Source organism: Dendrobates tinctorius, unplaced genomic scaffold (genome assembly GCF_039654945.1).
Source record: "Dendrobates tinctorius isolate UK_male_01 unplaced genomic scaffold, ASM3965494v1 ptg000309l, whole genome shotgun sequence".
NCBI classification, from domain to species: domain Eukaryota; kingdom Metazoa; phylum Chordata; class Amphibia; order Anura; family Dendrobatidae; genus Dendrobates; species Dendrobates tinctorius.
Window position 1 is genome coordinate 1963061 of NW_027361976.1, and position 22327 is coordinate 1985387.

At 46.8% G+C, this 22327-nt stretch overlaps 1 protein-coding gene and 1 long non-coding RNA gene across 2 annotated transcripts in view; one reads left to right on the forward strand and one right to left on the reverse strand.

The window, feature by feature from the left end:
* Positions 1-13908: 13908 nt before the first annotated feature.
* LOC141073632 (uncharacterized) lies at positions 13909-20508 on the reverse strand. The gene is made up of 2 exons (XR_012227024.1): positions 20337-20508; positions 13909-15041 (listed from the first exon to the last, which is right to left on the reverse strand). It is a non-coding gene; the product is annotated as an uncharacterized lncRNA (long non-coding RNA).
* A 68-nt stretch (positions 20509-20576) lies between these two features.
* NKAP (NFKB activating protein) overlaps positions 20577-22327 on the forward strand; it is a 53664-nt gene continuing 51913 nt past the window's right edge. Inside the window, exon 1 of the mRNA XM_073560943.1 lies at positions 20577-20945. Within this exon, the coding sequence (XP_073417044.1) occupies positions 20683-20945 (263 nt within the window). The 5' untranslated portion in view covers positions 20577-20682. The remainder of the gene's footprint in view (positions 20946-22327) is intronic.

The following is a 22327-nucleotide window of genomic DNA, read 5'->3' on the forward strand; positions in this document are numbered from 1 at the left end:
GCTCCTGTCAGGTATATATTATTGTAGATACAGACTGTATGGGCTCCTGTCAGGTATATATTATTGTAGATACAGAGTGTACGGGCTCCTGTCAGGTATATATTATTGTTGATACAGACTGTACGGGCTCCTGTCAGGTATATATTATTGTAGATATAGACTGTATGGGCTCCTGTCAGGTATATATTATTGTAGATACAGACTGTACGGGCTCCTGTCAGGTATATATTATTGTAGATACAGACTGTACGGGCTCCTGTCAGGTATATATTATTGTAGATATAGACTGTACGGGCTCCTGTCAGGTATATATTATTGTAGGTACAGACTGTACGGGCTCCTGTCAGGTATATATTATTGTAGATAGAGACTGTACGGGCTCCTGTCAGGTATATATTATTGTAGATATAGACTGTACGGGCTCCTGTCAGGTATATATTATTGTAGATATAGACTGTACGGGCTCCTGTCAGGTATATATTATTGTAGATATAGACTGTACGGGCTCCTGTCAGGTATATATTATTGTAGATACAGACTGTACGGGCTCCTGTCAGGTATATATTATTGTAGATATAGACTGTACGGGCTCCTGTCATGTATATATTATTGTAGATACAGACTGTACGGGCTCCTGTCAGGTATATATTACTGTAGATATAGACTGTACGGGCTCCTGTCAGGTATATATTATTGTAGATATAGACTGTATGGGCTCCTGTCAGGTATATATTATTGTAGATATGGACTGTACGGGCTCCTGTCAGGTATATATTATTGTAGATACAGACAGTACGGGCTCCTGTCAGGTATATATTATTGTAGATACAGACTGTACGGGCTCCTGTCAGGTATATATTATTGTAGATATAGACAGTACGGGCTCCTGTCAGGTATATATTATTGTAGATATAGACTGTACGGGCTCCTGTCAGGTATATATTATTGTAGATACAGACTGTACGGGCTCCTGTCAGGTATATATTATTGTAGATACAGACTGTACGGGCTCCTGTCAGGTATATATTATTGTAGATACAGACAGTACGGGCTCCTGTCAGGTATATATTATTGTAGATACAGACTGTACGGGCTCCTGTCAGGTATATATTATTGTAGATACAGACTGTACGGGCTCCTGTCAGGTATATATTATTGTAGATATAGACTGTACGGGCTCCTGTCAGGTATATATTATTGTAGATACAGACTGTATGGGCTCCTGTCAGGTATATATTATTGTAGATACAGAGTGTACGGGCTCCTGTCAGGTATATATTATTGTTGATACAGACTGTACGGGCTCCTGTCAGGTATATATTATTGTAGATATAGACTGTATGGGCTCCTGTCAGGTATATATTATTGTAGATACAGACTGTACGGGCTCCTGTCAGGTATATATTATTGTAGATACAGACTGTACGGGCTCCTGTCAGGTATATATTATTGTAGATATAGACTGTACGGGCTCCTGTCAGGTATATATTATTGTAGGTACAGACTGTACGGGCTCCTGTCAGGTATATATTATTGTAGATAGAGACTGTACGGGCTCCTGTCAGGTATATATTATTGTAGATATAGACTGTACGGGCTCCTGTCAGGTATATATTATTGTAGGTACAGACTGTACGGGCTCCTGTCAGGTATATATTATTGTAGATACAGACTGTACGGGATCCTGTCAGGTATATATTATTGTAGATAGAGTGTACGGGCTCCTGTCAGGTATATATTATTGTAGATATAGACAGTACGGGCTCCTGTCAGGTATATATTATTGTAGATACAGACAGTACGGGCTCCTGTCAGGTATATATTATTGTAGATACAGACTGTACGGGCTCCTGTCAGGTATATATTATTGTAGATATAGACTGTACGGGCTCCTGTCAGGTATATATTATTGTAGATACAGACTGTACGGGCTCCTGTCAGGTATATATTATTGTAGATACAGACTGTACGGGCTCCTGTCAGGTATATATTATTGTAGATACAGACTGTATGGGCTCCTGTCAGGTATATAATATTGTAGATATAGACTGTATGGGATCCTGTCAGGTATATATTATTGTAGATATAGACTGTATGGGATCCTGTCAGGTATATATTATTGTAGATATAGACTGTACGGGCTCCTGTCAGGTATATATTATTGTAGATACGGACTGTACGTGCTCCTGTCAGGTATATATTATTGTAGATACAGACTGTACGGGCTCCTGTCAGGTATATATTATTGTAGATATAGACTGTACGTGCTCCTGTCAGGTATATATTACTGTAGATATGGACTGTACGGGCTCCTGTCAGGTATATATTACTGTAGATACAGACTGTACGGGCTCCTGTCAGGTATATATTATTGTAGATAGACTATATGGGCTCCTGTCAGGTATATATTACTGTAGATATAGACTGTGTGGCTCCTGTCAGGTATATATTATTGTAGATATATACTGTATGGGCTTCTGTCAGGTATGTATTATTGTAGATATAGACTTTACAGGCTCCTGTTAGGTCTATATTATTGTAGATACAGACAGTACGGGCTCCTGTCAGGTATATATTATTGTAGATACAGACTGTACGGGCTCCTGTCAGGTATATATTATTGTAGATACAGACTGTACGGGCTCCTGTCAGGTGTATATTATTGTAGATATAGAATGTACGGGCTCCTGTCAGGTATATATTATTGTAGATACAGACTGTATGGGCTCCTGTCAGGTATATATTATTGTAGATACAGAGTGTACGGGCTCCTGTCAGGTATATATTATTGTTGATATAGACTGTACGGGCTCCTGTCAGGTATATATTATTGTATATATAGACTGTATGGGCTCCTGTCAGGCATATATTATTGTAGATACAGACTGTACGGGCTCCTGTCAGGTATATATTATTGTAGATACAGACTGTACGGGCTCCTGTCAGGTATATATTATTGTAGATATAGACTGTACGGGCTCCTGTCAGGTATATATTATTGTAGGTACAGACTGTACGGGCTCCTGTCAGGTATATATTATTGTAGATAGAGACTGTACGGGCTCCTGTCAGGTATATATTATTGTAGATATAGACTGTACGGGCTCCTGTCAGGTATATATTATTGTAGGTACAGACTGTACGGGCTCCTGTCAGGTATATATTATTGTAGATACAGACTGTACGGGATCCTGTCAGGTATATATTATTGTAGATAGAGTGTACGGGCTCCTGTCAGGTATATATTATTGTAGATATAGACAGTACGGGCTCCTGTCAGGTATATATTATTGTAGATACAGACTGTACGGGCTCCTGTCAGGTATATATTATTGTAGATATAGACTGTACGGGCTCCTGTCAGGTATATATTATTGTAGATACAGACTGTACGGGCTCCTGTCAGGTATATATTATTGTAGATACAGACTGTACGGGCTCCTGTCAGGTATATATTATTGTAGATACAGACTGTATGGGCTCCTGTCAGGTATATATTATTGTAGATATAGACTGTATGGGATCCTGTCAGGTATATATTATTGTAGATATAGACTGTATGGGATCCTGTCAGGTATATATTATAGATATAGACTGTACGGGCTCCTGTCAGGTATATATTATTGTAGATACGGACTGTACGTGCTCCTGTCAGGTATATATTATTGTAGATACAGACTGTAAGGGCTCCTGTCAGGTATATATTATTGTAGATATAGACTGTACGTGCTCCTGTCAGGTATATATTACTGTAGATATGGACTGTACGGGCTCCTGTCAGGTATATATTACTGTAGATACAAACTGTACGGGCTCCTGTCAGGTATATATTATTGTAGATAGACTATATGGGCTCCTGTCAGGTATATATTACTGTAGATATAGACTGTATGGCTCCTGTCAGGTATATATTATTGTAGATATAGACTGTATGGGCTTCTGTCAGGTATGTATTATTGTAGATATAGACTTTACAGGCTCCTGTTAGGTCTATATTATTGTAGATACAGACTGTGCGGGCTCCTGTCAGGTATATATTATTGTAGATACAGACTGTACGGGCTCCTGTCAGGTATATATTATTGTAGATATAGACTGTACGGGCTCCTGTCAGGTATATATTATTGTAGATATAGACTGTATGGGCTCCTGTCAGGTATATATTATTGTAGATACAGACTGTACGGGCTCCTGTCAGGTATATATTATTGTAGATACAGACTGTACGGGCTCCTGTCAGGTATATATTATTGTAGATACAGACTGTATGGGCTCCTGTCAGGTATATATTATTGTAGATATAGACAGTACGGGCTCCTGTCAGGTATATATTATTGTAGATATAGACTGTACGGGCTCCTGTCAGGTATATATTATTGTAGATACAGACTGTACGGGCTCCTGTCAGGTATATATTATTGTAGATACAGACTGTACGGGCTCCTGTCAGGTATATATTATTGTAGATACAGACAGTACGGGCTCCTGTCAGGTATATATTATTGTAGATACAGACTGTACGGGCTCCTGTCAGGTATATATTATTGTAGATACAGACTGTACGGGCTCCTGTCAGGTATATATTATTGTAGATATAGACTGTACGGGCTCCTGTCAGGTATATATTATTGTAGATACAGACTGTACGGGCTCCTGTCAGGTATATATTATTGTAGATACAGAGTGTACGGGCTCCTGTCAGGTATATATTATTGTTGATACAGACTGTACGGGCTCCTGTCAGGTATATATTATTGTAGATATAGACTGTACGGGCTCCTGTCAGGTATATATTATTGTAGATACAGACTGTACGGGCTCCTGTCAGGTATATATTATTGTAGATACAGACTGTACGGGCTCCTGTCAGGTATATATTATTGTAGGTACAGACTGTACGGGCTCCTGTCAGGTATATATTATTGTAGATACAGACTGTACGGGCTCCTGTCAGGTATATATTATTGTAGATACAGACTGTACGGGCTCCTGTCAGGTATATATTATTGTAGATACAGACAGTACGGGCTCCTGTCAGGTATATATTATTGTAGATACAGACTGTACGGGCTCCTGTCAGGTATATATTATTGTAGATACAGACTGTACGGGCTCCTGTCAGGTATATATTATTGTAGATATAGACTGTACGGGCTCCTGTCAGGTATATATTATTGTAGATACAGACTGTACGGGCTCCTGTCAGGTATATATTATTGTAGATACAGAGTGTACGGGCTCCTGTCAGGTATATATTATTGTTGATACAGACTGTACGGGCTCCTGTCAGGTATATATTATTGTAGATATAGACTGTATGGGCTCCTGTCAGGTATATATTATTGTAGATACAGACTGTACGCGCTCCTGTCAGGTATATATTATTGTAGATACAGACTGTACGGGCTCCTGTCAGGTATATATTATTGTAGGTACAGACTGTACGGGCTCCTGTCAGGTATATATTATTGTAGATACAGACTGTACGGGCTCCTGTCAGGTATATATTATTGTAGATATAGACTGTATGGGCTCCTGTCAGGTATATATTATTGTAGATACAGACTGTACGGGCTCCTGTCAGGTATATATTATTGTAGATACAGACTGTACGGGCTCCTGTCAGGTATATATTATTGTAGATACAGACTGTACGGGCTCCTGTCAGGTATATATTATTGTAGGTACAGACTGTACGGGCTCCTGTCAGGTATATATTATTGTAGATACAGACTGTACGGGCTCCTGTCAGGTATATATTATTGTAGATATAGACTGTACGGGCTCCTGTCAGGTATATATTATTGTAGGTACAGACTGTACGGGCTCCTGTCTGGTATATATTATTGTAGATACAGACTGTACGGGCTCCTGTCAGGTATATATTATTGTAGATAGAGTGTACGGGCTCCTGTCAGGTATATATTATTGTAGATATAGACAGTACGGGCTCCTGTCAGGTATATATTATTGTAGATACAGACAGTACGGGCTCCTGTCAGGTATATATTATTGTAGATACAGACTGTACGGGCTCCTGTCAGGTATATATTATTGTAGGTACAGACTGTACGGGCTCCTGTCAGGTATATATTATTGTAGATACAGACTGTACGGGCTCCTGTCAGGTATATATTATTGTAGATATAGACTGTATGGGCTCCTGTCAGGTATATATTATTGTAGATACAGACTGTACGGGCTCCTGTCAGGTATATATTATTGTAGATACAGACTGTACGGGCTCCTGTCAGGTATATATTATAGTAGATACAGACTGTACGGGCTCCTGTCAGGTATATATTATTGTAGGTACAGACTGTACGGGCTCCTGTCAGGTATATATTATTGTAGATACAGACTGTACGGGCTCCTGTCAGGTATATATTATTGTAGATATAGACTGTACGGGCTCCTGTCAGGTATATATTATTGTAGGTACAGACTGTACGGGCTCCTGTCTGGTATATATTATTGTAGATACAGACTGTACGGGCTCCTGTCAGGTATATATTATTGTAGATAGAGTGTACGGGCTCCTGTCAGGTATATATTATTGTAGATATAGACAGTACGGGCTCCTGTCAGGTATATATTATTGTAGATACAGACAGTACGGGCTCCTGTCAGGTATATTGTAGATACAGACTGTACGGGCTCCTGTCAGGTATATATTATTGTAGATATAGACTGTACGGGCTCCTGTCAGGTATATATTATTGTAGATACAGACTGTACGGGCTCCTGTCAGGTATATATTATTGTAGATACAGACTGTACGGGCTCCTGTCAGGTATATATTATTGCAGATACAGACTGTATGGGCTCCTGTCAGGTATATATTATTGTAGATATAGAATGGGATCCTGTCAGGTATATATTATTGTAGATATAGACTGTATGGGATCCTGTCAGGTATATATTATTGTAGATATGGACTGTACGGGCTCCTGTCAGGTATATAATACTGTAGATATGGACTGTACGGGCTCCTGTCAGGTATATATTACTGTAGATACAGACTGTACGGGCTCCTGTCAGGTATATATTATTGTAGATAGACTGTATGGGCTCCTGTCAGGTATATATTACTGTAGATATAGACTGTATGGCTCCTGTCAGGTATATATTATTGTAGATATAGACTGTATGGGCTTCTGTCAGGTATGTATTATTGTAGATATAGACTTTACAGGCTCCTGTTAGGTCTATATTATTGTAGATACAGACTGTGCGGGCTCCTGTCAGGTATATATTATTGTAGATACAGACTGTACGGGCTCCTGACAGGTATATTTTAGTGATGATATCAGAATGTATGGGCCTGTCAGGTGTATAGTTGTGCTCAAAAGTTTACATAGCCTGGCAGAATTATTGCTTTCTTGGCCTTTTTTCAGAGAATATGAATGATAAAGTCTTGATGTTTTCTCCACTCATGGTTAGTGTTTGGGTGAAGCCATTTATTGTCATACTACTGTGTTTTCTCTTTTTTTAATTATGACAACCCAAAACATCCAAATCACCCTGATCATAGTTTACATACCACATTTTTTGTAATACCATGTATAGCTCCCTCTAATATCAATTGACTACTTGAAGTCATTTGTGGTAGTTATGGATAAGGTTCTTTATTTTCTCAGATGGTAAAGCTGACCACTCTGACCACCAAAAAGTTTTGATGTTATCATTCATATTCTCTGAAAAAAGGCCAAGAAAGCAAAAGTTCTACGGCGGTATGTAAACTTTTGAGCACAATTGTATCAGTGATGACATCGGAATGGAGTATAAATAAAGAGAGAAAAAAAACTCTGCATCACCATTAAAAATAGAAATAAACTAAAAACTTTATTCAAAACATTAAAATCATGAAAAATAATGCCCACAGGTAACAGCTCTGTCAGTGATCTCCCGCCCACACTGAAAAAATATTGGAACATTTGTTAATAGTGAGCTGTACTGCAGGTTGTGAGTTCAGAAGCAGAGGATATAAGTACAGAGATGCATTGCTATGTACTATGTATCTCTATGTTCCTATATTGTACAGTTGAAGAAAATATTTTTTTCATATAAAATAAACTTTAAAAAATGCCAATTTCAATAACCTTTTCATCCCCCCAGTATTTTTTAACTTTAATGACCAGACCACTCCTGGGAAGTTTCACCACTGTACCATGTTTTCTCCATTTGTGGATAATGGGTCTCACGGTGGTTCGCTGGAATATCAAAGCTTTAGAAATGGCTTTATAACCTCCAGACTGATAGATCTGAATTACTTTCCATCTCATTTGTTCATGCATTTCTTCGGATCGCAGCATGATGTCTACTTTTTGAGGATCTTTTTGTCTACTTCACTTTGTCAGGCAGGTCCTATTTAAGTGATTTTTTGATTGAGGATAGGTGTGGCAGTAATCAGTCCTGGGTAGGGCTACGGAAACTGAACTTTTCTTTTCGAAGATGTGACAAACCACAGTTAAAAAAAAAAGTAGGGGGCAATAACTTTCACACAGGGCCCTGTATTTTCTTCCCAATAAATAATAAAGACCTTCATTTACAAATTGAATTTTGTTTACTTGTGCTGTCAAATATTTTAATTTGTTTGTTACTCTGAAACATTTAAGTGTGACAAACATGCAAGAGAGTAAAAAACCAGGAGTTGTGGGCAAAAAGTATTTCACATCACTGTACACTACCGGGCCACACAGATCTTTATATGAAGATCTCCTGTATATACAGTAATGACCACCTACAAGTAATGACTTAACCCCTTCCCGACCAGTGGCAGCGTATGCGTCATGAAAGTCGGTGCCAATCCGACCAATGACGCATATGCTGTCATGGATTTAAAGTCCCCCTGCGGGTCGGGTGCCCGGGGTCAATGAAAGGTCACCTGACCCGCAGATACAGGGGGCTTTGTACCGGGGGGGGGAGGGGGTGGCTTCGCCCCCACGTGGCTACGATCGCTCTGATTGGCTGTTAAAAGTGAAACAGCCAATCAGAGCGATAGTAATATTTCATCAATGAAATTTGATGAAATATTACAAACCAGCCATGGCCGATGCTGCAATAGCATCGAACATGGCTGAAGACACCAATCTGACCCCCCCCACACGGTTAACGGGGTTGATCTGCCCCCCGCCGCTGAATGACAGCGGCGATCGGCTGCCGCTGTCATCATCTGCTCCCCCCGCCTTCCGATCACCTCCCCCCCCCGCCTTCCGATCACCTCCCCTCCCACCCCCTGGTACCTTTCCGAGTGCTGCTCCCGGTGTCCCGCGGTCCCAGATCATGGGCACCGCCATCTTAGAAAATGGCGGGCGCATGCGCAGTGCGCCCACCTGAATCTGCGGCTGCAGATTTCATTCATTCATTTTGATCACTGTGATAAACTTTAACAGCGATCAAAGTAAAATAAAAATTAAATAATCCCCCCCTTTATCACCCCAATAGGTAGCCACATATAATGAAATAAAGAACATATTTTTATTTTTCCGTTAGGGTTGGAAATAGGGTTGGAATTAGGGTTAGGGTGCAACTAGAGTTTCGGATGGAATTAGTGTTAGAATTAGGGTTGGAATTAGGGTTAGGGGTGTGTTGGGGTTAGGCTTGTGGTTAGGGTTGGGATTAGGGGTGTGTTGGGGTTAGGGTTGTGGTTAGGGGTGTATTGGGATTAGGGTTGGAGTTAGAATTGAGTGGTTTCCACTGTTTAGGCACATCACAGGGGGTCTCCAAACACGTCATGGTGCCACCATTGATTCCAGCCAATTTTGCGTTCCAAAAGTCAAACGGTGCTCACCCCCTTCCAGGCCCCGACGTGTGCCCAAACAGTGGTTTACCCCAACATGAGGTATCAGCGTACTCAGGACAAATTGCACAACAACTTTGGGGGGCTAATTTCTCCTATTACCCTTAGGAAAATAAAAAATAGCGTGCTAAAAAATCATTTTTGAGGAAAAAAAGATTTTTTATTTTCACTGCTGTTATAAACTTTTGTAAAGCACTTGGGGTTTCAAAGTGCTCACTAGACATCTAGATACGTTCTTTAAGGGGTCTAGTTTCCAAAATGGTGTTACTTGTAGGGGGTTTTCACTGTTTAGGCACACAGGGGCTCTCCAAACGTGACATGGCGTCCAATAACAATTGGAGCTAATTTTCCATTCAAAAAGTCAAATGGCGCTCCTTCCCTTCTATGCACCGAAACAGTGGTTTATGACCACATATGAGGTATCCGTGCACTCAGGAGAAATTGCCCAACAAATTTTAGGATCCATTTTATCCTGTTGCCCATGTGAAAATGAAAAAACTGAGGTTAAAGGAAAATTTTTGTTTAAAAAAGTATTTTTTTTTTTTAAGGATCAATTTTGGAAGCACCTGGGGGTTCAAAGTGGTCACTATGAATCTAGATAAGTTCCTTGGGGGGTCTAGTTTCCAAAATGGGGTCAGTTGTGGGGGAGCTCCAATGTTTAGGCACACAGGGGCTCTCCAAACACGACATGGCAACCGCTAAATATTCCAGCATATTTTCCATTCAAAAAGTCAAATGGCACTCCTTCCCTTCTGAGCCCTGCTGTGCACTCAAAAAGGTATCCATGTACTCAAGAGATATTGCCCAACAAATTTTAGGATCCATTTTATCCTGTTGCCCATGTGAAAATGAAAAAAAAAATTGATGCTGAAAGAAAATTTTTGTTCGAAAAATTAAAATGTCCATTTTTTCCTTCCACGTTGGTTTAGTTCCTGTGAAGCACCTGAAGGGTTACTAATCTTCCTGAATGTAGTTTTGAGTAGCTTGAGGGGTGCAGTTTTTAGAATGGTGTCACTTTTGGGTGTTTTCTGCCATATAGACCCCTCAAAGTGACTTCAAATGTGAGGTGGTCCCTAAAAAAATTTTTTAATTTTGTTATAAAAATGAGAAATCACTGTTCAACTTTTAACCCTTTTAACTTCCTAACAAAAAAAAAAACTTTGTTTCCAAAATTGTGCTGATGTAAAGTAGACATGTGGGAAATGTTATTTTGTAACTATTTTGTGTCACATAAGTCTCTAGTTTAACAGAATAAAAATTCAAAATTTGCAAAATTTTCGCCAAATTTCTGATTTTATCACAAATAAACGCAAGAATTATCGACCTAAATTTACCACTAACATGAAGCCCAATATGTCACGAAAAAATAATCTCAGAATCGCTAGGATCTGTTGGAAGTGTTCCAGAGTTATTACCTCATAAAGGGACACTGGTCATAATTGCAAAAAATGGCCTGGTCATTAAGGTCAAAATAGGCTTGGTCATGAAGGGGTTAAAATACAATGACCAACTTTCTACTCTGCTTTCTGTGCCATTTTGAGGCATGGCAGGCACAACGAAGGAATGTTCTCCCATGTGGTCTGATGTCTGGCGTGTACAGTCTCGAAACGTCCTCACGTGTGGTCTGAGGCACGGTCTCGAAACGTCCTCACGTGTGGTCTGAGGCACGGTCTCGAAACGTCCTCACGTGTGGTCTGAGGCACGGTCTCGAAACGTCCTCACGTGTGGTCTGAGGCACGGTCTCGAAACGTCCTCACGTGTGGTCTGAGGCACGGTCTCGAAACGTCCTCACGTGTGGTCTGAGGCACGGTCTCGAAACGTCCTCACGTGTGGTCTGAGGCACGGTCTCGAAACGTCCTCACGTGTGGTCTGAGGCACGGTCTCGAAACGTCCTCACGTGTGGTCTGAGGCACGGTCTCGAAACGCCCTCACGTGTGGTCTGAGGCACGGTCTCGAAACGCCCTCACGTGAGGTCTGAGGCACGGTCTCGAAACGCCCTCACGTGAGGTCTGAGGCACGGTCTCGAAACGTCCTCACGTGAGGTCTGAGAAACGGTCTTGAAACGTCCTCACGTGTGGTCTGAGGCAAATGTGAATAACATCTTATACTCACCTACGGGGCAGTCTGGTATTATGTTTGCCACTGTTCTTCCAGTAGTCCTCCTTCCCATGGATGATGCATCCTACATCATCCACACAACCTCCCCCATGACGCTTCGATGCAGGAACACGTCTCTGCCCTGCCGATCACAAAGCAAAGTACAAAGAGAAGTCTGCACCGGAGCGTGATGGAAGACACTGTGTGGATGGACTTAGGATGCGTCGTCGACTCAAAGAAGGATAGGAGGAGGCACCGGATTAAGACTAGCGAAGCCCATTGGAAGGGGCTGCCCCAAGGGCAAATCTAATAAGAAAAAAAAAAAACAAAGTTATGCAGATTGGCATTCTAGAATGTTGTGTATATATAAGGGCATTCAGATAGTGGACGTGCTTTATAAAATGCTGTATATAGAGGGTATACAGGTAGTGGTCGTACTATATACACAGCATTCTAGAATGCTGTATATGGCGACATACAGGTAGTGATAGTACTTTATACGGGGGGGGGGGGCATAAACAATGCTTGAATACCCTGTAGTAAACAGCAATAATGCATGAAAATATAAGGTACTTGGTTAACACGCTCGATTTAAAAAAAAAAAAAAAATGCAGAAGCCATAAGCCATCTACCACTTCACAGTGACCCTAATTGGGACAGTGATAACTAATATTAAAACCCTTTATATATTGATGTGGTTTCCCATTCCTGTGTGTCCACTATTTGGGGCTAATCCTTCTCAGTCCTTATCCACAAGCAAGTCACAGGACAAAGCGGTAAGGTTTTTAATATTAGTTAGGACTGTCCCAATTACGTCACCGTGAAGTGGTGGGATGGCTTTGGCTTTTTTTTTTTTTTTAATAAAGAACGTTAACTAAATCCCCTATATTATTTTCATGCACTATGCCATTTACTGCAGGGTATTCAGTCATGTTTGTTTTTTTTCCGTTCAGTGGCCAGTGTGAACGTGCGCTTACACGCTCCATGCACACCAGATTGTATCGTTTTTTATGGGGAATCCTGGTGACATGTTCCCTTTAGGCAGGCTTACATCTATGCAGCTTGTACAAGTGATCTTTACTGTCTCAAAAGTGGTTTACCTGTCTAAGGCTGGTTTCACATTAGCGCTTTTTAAGCGCACTCACGGCCGGGGGTAGCTCCGCCCCCGAGCCGGCTCTCTGCCCGGCGTGCCCGCCCCTTGCTTGTAGCGCCGCCTCCTAGCGCACAGCGGCGCCTGCGATCGGCGCACCCTATCTTTAGCATAGGGTGCGCAGATCGTGCGCAGGCCGTGCGCTAGTTGCGCTTTGACCTGCGCTGCGCACTTTTGACGGTGCGCCGAGCACGGCGCACCGTCAAAAGTGCGCAGCGCAGGTCAAAGCACAACTAGCGCACGGCCTGCGCACCCTATGCTAAAGATAGGGTGCTCCGATCACAGGCGCCGCTGTGCGCTAGGAGGCGGCGCTACAAGCAAGGGGCGGGCACGCCGGGCAGAGAGCCGGCTCAGGGGCGGAGCTACCCCCGGCCGTGCCTGCGCTTAAAAAGCGCTAATGTGAAACCAGCCTAAGGCTAGTTTCACACTAGCGTATCTACATGCAGTGCACGGCGCCACTAAGCCCCGCCTCCTCCGGTCATCTCCTATCGCACATCACTGCATGCGATCTGCGCACCCTACCTTTAGCATAGGGTGCGCAGACTGCGCCCTTTTGATGGTGCGCCGAACGCACCATGTCGCATTTTGGGGCGCTCGGCGCACCGTCAAAAGAGCGCAGCGCACGCAAAATCCTACTAGCGCAGTCTGCGCACCCTATGCTCAAGATAGGGTGCGCAGATGGCATGCAGCGATGTGCGATAGTAGATGACCGGAGGGGGCGCCGTGCACTGCGTGTAGATATGTTGGTGTGAGACTAGCCTAACCCAGTTATTACAGTACCTTCTCCATGTGTTACACAGATGCATCATGGGATCATGGGCTTGTCCATGCATGAAATAAAAGGCTAAATTACAAAATGGAGACTTAAAGCAATGTTTTATTTACATTCAGAACCAGTTTAAGAGGAACAAATTAAGATTTCCCACAGAAATCTCAGACTTTTACTTACAGAAATATTGGCTAAATAACATTCTTACATATATAGAAACCTTTAATTTTATAAAAGTGCATTTTTTTGCATTGAAAAATTTTGCTTGTTTCATGCAATGCATTTCTATGTATTGTACAACTGTAATATGCTGTTGGTGCATGCAGGCAGGACTGATGGTAGGGTCTGTGGCTCGGCCCCCCCCATGGCCTACTCCCGGTGTCTAGGACCAGATATCATAATACCAGCCTTGAATAGTGAAGGAGACGGCAGCCAACCCTGAGAGACATCCAAGGTGGGAACTCCCCGTCATGCCGAAGGGAGTCTGCTAGATCCAGGTGTAGTAGACCAGCGCTGATGGGTTTATGGACGCCAGGAGGGGGTTGGGCCTGAAGGAAGGTTTCTTTTCCTGGCGGGTAGGAGAGTTGTCCTGTTGGTTGCTTTTTTGGACTGAACATTTCCAAAACCACAATTGGACTGTGCACCTCTTGGGAAGCAGGAGTTTAGTCTTCTGTTGCAGAAGAAAAGTACTCTTACCCGGATAGGTAGAGGGCAGGAAGCACTAGAAAGTTGGCGTGCATGATTGTTCAGGGCGCAGGTGGTGTGGTCCGGCCACCAGAGGCTAGACGAGAGCCTGGATTTTTAAGAGTAGGGTCGCAGGAGCCTCTGCCAAACGTGAAGGCCGCATGAATAGGAAGGTTTCCCCAGGAGATGTCCATATTGCTCAGGGGAAAACTAGGACATATTTGTCTTGTACCTTCATTTTTTTAATGGAGCCCCCTCACTGCCTGGTAGGATATACCTGTCCTGAAGATTTCAAATCCTAACCTTTACACAGACTTTCTGGCAGCTGGCAGGAAACGGATTTGTCTTCCCTCCCTACTCTATCTGGCTCTGGGGGGCGAGAGGGTAGGGGATTAGTGGCAAGGACTGTCCGCCGGAAAACCGCAAACACTCTTGATGTGTTAGGGCCCTGCCTCGTAGACCACAGATGATATGGTAGTGACAATTCTAGGTGGGAGATCAGAGTGATAACTCCACTCTGTCGCCCTTAAAAGCCATATCTGAAAGAAAAAAGGAAATCATTAATAAAAAAAATATCAAGACCTAAGGCAGAAACCAGCCTCGGCAGTCCGGACCCATGTCTGCCTCCTACTGACACTAAGCGAAAACGGATTAGCTTCATGCCAGTTAGTAGTGTTCCCTCCTAGCATAAGCAGCATACAAACATAGCTTTTTGTGTGCCCCAATGACCACCCCGCACACCAACCAGAGGGCCACACAGGATAACCCCTCCTGTCCATTCATAAACCTCCACCTCACACTAATCAGTGGACCCCACAGGATAAACCCATCAAAGCCCAAATGCCCCCGTCCACACGCCCCCAAGACCCCATCGGACGTCCACACGCCCCCATCGGACGTCCACACGCCCCCATCGGACGTCCACACGCCCCCATCGGACGTCCACACGCCCCCATCGGACGTCCACACGCCCCCATCGGACGTCCACACGCCCCCATCGGACGTCCACACGCCCACACGCCCCCGTGCCCCCGTCCACACGCCCCCGTCCACACGCCCCCACGCCCCCGTCCACACGCCCCCACGCCCCCGTCCACACGCCCCCAAGCCCCCATCGGACGCCCACACGCCCCCAAGCGCACAAGCCCCCATCGGACGCCCACACGCCCCCAAGCGCACAAGCCCCCATCGGACGCCCACACGCCCCCAAGCGCACAAGCCCCCATCGGACGTCCACACGCCCCCAAGCGCACAAGCCCCCATCGGACGTCCACACGCCCCCATCGGACGTCCACACGCCCCCAAGCGCACACGCCCCCATCGGACGTCCACACGCCCCCAAGCGCACAAGCCCCCATCGGACGTCCACACGCCCCCAAGCGCACAAGCCCCCATCGGACGTCCACACGCCCCCAAGCGCACAAGCCCCCATCGGACGTCCACACGCCCCCAAGCGCACAAGCCCCCATCGGACGTCCACACGCCCCCAAGCGCTCAAGCCCCCATCGGACGTCCACACGCCCCCAAGCGCTCAAGCCCCCATCGGACGTCCACACGCCCTCAAGCGCACAAGCCTCCATCGGACGTCCACACGCCCTCAAGCGCACAAGCCTCCATCGGACGTCCACACGCCCCCATACATAAGCCCCCATCCGACGTCCACACGCCCCCAAGCATAAGCCCCCATCCGACGTCCACACGCCCCCAAGCATAAGCCCCCATCCGACATCCACACGCCCCCAAGCATAAGCCCCCATCCGACGTCCACACGCCCCCAAGCATAAGCCCCCATCCGACGTCCACACGCCCCCAAGCATAAGCCCCCATCCGACGTCCACACGCCCCCAAGCATAAAACCCTATCAGACGTCCACCCCCCAGAATGAACCCCCATCGGACGTCCACCCCGGCATAAACCCCCATCGGACGTCCACCCCCCTTAAGCCTAAGCCCCTATCGGACGTCCACCCCCCTTAAGCCCCTATTGGATGCCATTCCCAGCATAAAACCATCATTGGACATTCACCCCCCGCATAAAACCTCATCGGACGTCCACCCCTGACCCCTCCCCAGCATAAACCTCATCGGACGTCCACCCCCTCCCAGCATAAATCCCATCGGTTGTACAGCTTCCCCATCATAAACCGCCGTCGGATGTCCATCCCCCGAAAGTATAAACCCCCACCAGATGGCACCTCTTCCCCAAACAAAAAGCCCTACCAGTCGAGCGCCTACCCCAAAATCAATCCACCCCTTTCAAGTCACACCAGATGCAGACAGGCCCCGTTGCCCTAGCATCACGTCCCCAAGACACCACAATTGCGCATTAAATCCCCCCGTCCCAAGATCCCAACCAGACCAGGAGGAGTTAATGCACGCTTGTGGGGTCTGTTTGTCCCCGGGGGGCCCTACTGGGGATAATGCACGCTCGTGGGGTCTGGTTGGGCTTCTGGGGGTCGATTAACGCATGCTTGTGGGGTCTGGTAGGGCCCCGGGGAAGGGTTAATGCACGCTTGAGAGGTCTGGTTGGGCCCTGCATTAGACCCCCAAGGAGCCCATCAGACCACAAACGCATGCATTAACCCCCTCCCCGTGAGCCCAACCAGACACACAAGTGTGAATTAAACCCTCTGCGTTTGTGGGATCTGGTGGGCTTCTGGGGTGGGTTAATGCAGGGTCCACTCAGACCCCGCAAACGTGCATTAACCCCCCCAGGGCCCAACTAGACCCCAAAAGCATGCATTAACCCCCCCTGGAGCCCAACCAAACCACAAAAACGTGCACTAATCCCCCCCACAGTAAGGAGCACACCCAGACCCCACAAGCATGCATTAATCCCGCCGGAAACCTCTACCAGAACCCACAAGCGTACATTAACCACCCCTGAGATCCAACCAGAACCCATAAGCTTGCATTAATCCCCCGGGAGCCCAACCAGACCTCACAAACGTGCATTAACCCCCCCGGGACCCAAACAGAACACACAATCGTGCATTAACCCCCCCCCAGGACTACCCAACCCTGCGTGTGCATTAACCTCCCCCCGGGACCCAACCAAACACGGCAAGCGTGCATTAACCCCCCCCGGGACCCAACCAAACACGGCAAGCGTGCATTAACCCTCCTGGGAGCCCAAGCAGACCCCACAAGCATGCATTAGTACCCCCCCGAAGTACAACCAGAGCCCACAAGCGTGCATTAACCCCCATCCAGACCCCACAAGCATGCATCATCAACCCCCCTCTCCCGGGACTGCCAGACACCACAAGCGTGCATCATCAACCCCCCTCTCCCGGGACTGCCAGACACCACAAGCGTGCATCATCAACCCCCCTCTCCCGGGACTGCCAGACACCACAAGCGTGCATCATCAACCCCCCTCTCCCGGGACTGCCAGACACCACAAGCGTGCATCATCAACCCCCCTCTCCCGGGACTGCCAGACACCACAAGCGTGCATCATCAACCCCCCTCTCCCGGGACTGCCAGACACCACAGGCGTGCATCATCAACCCCCCTCTCCCGGGCCTGCCAGACACCACAAGCGTGCATCATCAACCCCCCTCTCCCGGGCCTGCCAGACACCACAAGCGTGCATCATCAACCCCCCTCTCCCGGGACTGCCAGACACCACAAGCGTGCATCATCAACCCCCCTCTCCCGGGACTGCCAGACACCACAAGCGTGCATCATCAACCCCCCTCTCCCGGGACTGCCAGACACCACAAGCGTGCATCATCAACCCCCCTCTCCCGGGACTGCCAGACACCACAAGCGTGCATCATCAACCCCCCTCTCCCGGGACTGCCAGACACCACAAGCGTGCATCATCAACCCCCCTCTCCCGGGACTGCCAGACACCACAAGCGTGCATCATCAACCCCCCTCTCCCGGGACTGCCAGACACCACAAGCGTGCATCATCAACCCCCCTCTCCCGGGACTGCCAGACACCACAAGCGTGCATCATCAACCCCCCTCTCCCGGTACTACCAGACACCACAAGCGTGCATCATCAACCCCCCTCTCCCGGGACTACCAGACACCACAAGCGTGCATCATCAACCCCCCTCTCCCGGGACTACCAGACACCACAAGCGTGCATCATCAACCCCCCTCTCCCGGGACTACCAGACACCACAAGCGTGCATCATCAACCCCCCTCTCCCGGGACTACCAGACACCACAAACGTGCACTAACACCCTGTACCCAGCCAGACCCCAGGAGCGTGCATTAACACCCCCCCGGAGACCCAACCAGACCCCTCAGACGTGCATTAACCCCCCCAGGACCCAACCACACCCCACAAGCGTGCATTAACCCCCACCCCCCTGGCCCAAACAGACCCCACAAGCGTGCATTAACCCCCACCCCAAACAGACCCCAGAAGCATGCATTAGTACCCCCCGAAGTACAACCAGACCCCACAAGCGTGCATTAACCCCACCACCCCCAACCAGACCCCAGAAGCATGCATTAACCCCCCCCGGACCCCACCAGACCCGTAAGCGTGGATTAACCCCCTGCCCCAAACATACTCCACAAGCATGCATTAGAACCCCCCCCAAAAGTACAGTCAGACCCCACAAGCATGCAGTAACCCTCCCCGGACCCCACCAGACCCGTAAGCATGCATTAACCCTCACCCCCCTTCCCCAACCAGACCCCACAAGCATGCATTAGTACCCCCCAAAGCACAACCAGACCCCACAAGCATGCATTAACCCCCCCGGACCACACCAGACCCATAAGCGTGCATTAACTCCCACCCCCCTGCCCCAAACAGACCCCACAAGCATATATTAGAACCCCCCCAAAGTACAACCAGACCCCACAAGCATGCATTAACCCCCCACCCCCCAAGCATGCATTAGAACCCCCCCATGTACAACCAGGCCCCCACAAGCGTGCATTAACCCCCACCCCCCTGGCCCAAACAGACCCCACAAGCATGCATTAGTACCCCCACCCCCTGCCCCAAACAGACCCCAGAAGCATGCATTAGTACCCCCCGAAGTACAACCAGACCCCACAAGCGTGCATTAACCCCACCACCCCCAACCAGACCCCAGAAGCATGCATTAACCCCCCCGGAACCCCACCAGACCCGTAAGCGTGGATTAACCCCCTGCCCCAAACATACTCCACAAGCATGCATTAGAACCCCCCCCAAAAGTACAGCCAGACCCCACAAGCATGCATTAACCCTCCCCGGACCCCACCAGACCCGTAAGCATGCATTAACCCCCCACCCCCCTTACCCAACCAGACCCCACAAGCATGCATTAGTACCCCCCGAAGCACAACCAGACCCGTAAGCGTGCATTAACCCCCACTCCCCTGCCCCAAACAGACCCCACAAGCATATATTAGAACCCCCCCAAAGTACAACCAGACCGCACAAGCATGCATTAAGCCCCCACCCATGCATTAGAACCCCCCAAAGTACAACCAGACCCCACAAGTGTGCATTATATATCCCAAGCCCCCTGCCCCAAACAGACCCCACAAGCATGCATTAACCCCCCGGACCCCAAATAGACCTTGCAAGTATGCATTAACCCCTCTGGGAGCCCAAGCAGACCCCACAAGCATTAACCCCTCCAGACCCTAAACAGACCCCGTAAGCGTGCATTAACCCCTACCCAAAAGCGTGCATTAACACCCCCCGAACCCAAATAGAGCCCGTAAGCATGCATTAACCCCCCGACCCAACCAGCGTGAATTAATTCCCCCTCCCCTCCGGGAGCCCAACAGCTCCCAGATAAGCCCCCAAATCCCACTAGTTAGCCCCAAGTATCAGCCCCATCACCAAACATCTAAGAAGACACCGACCTGTTACTAAACCTCCTGCCGGTCACCGACGCAGCTGACCTAACTCCACACTGCTCACAGACGCCGGCACCATAGAGACAGCTAAGACAGAGTGTAATGGAGGCTTCTCTCCCTGCACCAGACGGCAGAGACACGTGTAATGGCGTCTTCTCTTCCTGCCTTTGCTGTCAGAACACGCCCCCTCCCGGTATGGCACGCCCCCAGAGCTGACATCACACCTGGAAGGAGCCCATACAGTCTAGCATTTACCGTTTTGCTTCGGACAGGCACACGGCGGCTTCCGTAGAAACCATTTCCGGTTCCTTGTAAACATTGTGAGTGACTTGTGAGTAGGTTGGCGGCCGCTATGCCACCCGTACACCGCTCCCGGAGCCGCAGTCCGCTCTCTCCACGGAAACGGCGCCATAGCAGCAGTAGCAGCGACCGCTCCCCCGAGAAGAGGACGAAAAAGTCTCGGTCCCGAGAACGGGTCAGCAATGGTCACCGCCGCAGCCGCTCCAGAGAGCGCGCCCCCTCCAGCCGGCCGTACCACGGCAAACAGTGGGGGGACTACTACGAGAAGGGGAAGGAGGAGATGATGAGGCAGCGGCAGGAAGCCTTCATAGCCAGGTGAGGACGCGTCTCCCCAGGGCTGCCCCTCAGACAGACAGCGCCGTGTCCACCATACAAACAGCCACGGTGGCGGGAACATTTCGGGCCCCTTTCAGCATTTGCAGGGTGTTTTTTGTCTTGTGGTATTTGATTTTTTTTTGCACCAAATTCTTCAAAATTGGGCACCCATGTAATGAATTGTGGCACAATGTCAAAAATTTTATTTTTGTCTGTAACCATTTTTGCCACTTTTTAGATTATAAAAAAAAAAGTTTCATGTTCCTCTAAAAATGCCACAAGCATTGGTTCAAATTCTAGGTGTACATGAATTCACTCGGGTGGGAGACAGGAGTACATCTGCACACAAGCTTGCAATTTTTTTAGAAAGTCAATTGTTGAATGAACTAAACCTATCTGGAAACTCCAGACCCTGCACACCACCATGAACATGAAAAAGGAAGACAAATCAAACAGGTAAATAAAATAAACGTTAAAAGAAGGATAAGGCACAAATGGGAACAGTCGGTTCGGGGAGGCACAAAGGCAAGAATGAATTGGGACTTAACTGTTTGTGGTAAGCAAAAGAACCATTAGCTTGTAAATAGTGATGAGCGAGTATACCCGATGCTCAGGTGATCTCCGAGTATTTTGGCGTGCTCAGAGATTTAGTTTCTGTCACCTCAGCTGCATGATTTGTGGCTGCTAGACAGCCTGAATACATGGGAGGATTGCCTGTTTGTTAGGGAATCCCCACATGTATTCAGCCAGTCTACAAGTCGCGAATCATGCAGCTGAGATGACGAAAACTAAGTCTCCGAGCACCAGGGCTGTGGAGTCGATAAGCCAAACCTGCGACTCCAACTCCTCAATTTCCCTTACACCGACTCCAACTCCTACTCCACGACTCCGACTCCCACACATATTGCTTATATTTAAGTGAAAAATTTATTGTAGTACAATGTGAACATCAGACATTGAATCATTTCTATGATCCAATAATCAAGATATTTAGATAGAACATAATATCTATTTATTGCAATACAACTTTAGAACACAAAAAACTGTAATAAATTGTAAATATGTAATACACTGTATACATGTATACGTACAGACCAAAGTTTGGACACACCTCATTCAAAGCGTTTTCTTTATTTTCATGACTATGAAAATTGTAGATTCATTCTGAAGGCATCAAAACAATGAATTAACACATGTGGAATTAAATAATTAAAGTGTGAAACAACTGAAAATATGTCTTATATTCTAGATTCTTCAAAGTAGCCACCTTTTGCCTTGATTACTGCTTTGCACATTCTTGGCATTCTCTTGATGAGCTTCAAGTGGTAGTCACCAGAAATGGTCTTCCAACAGTCTTGAAGGAGTTCCCAGAGATGCTTAGC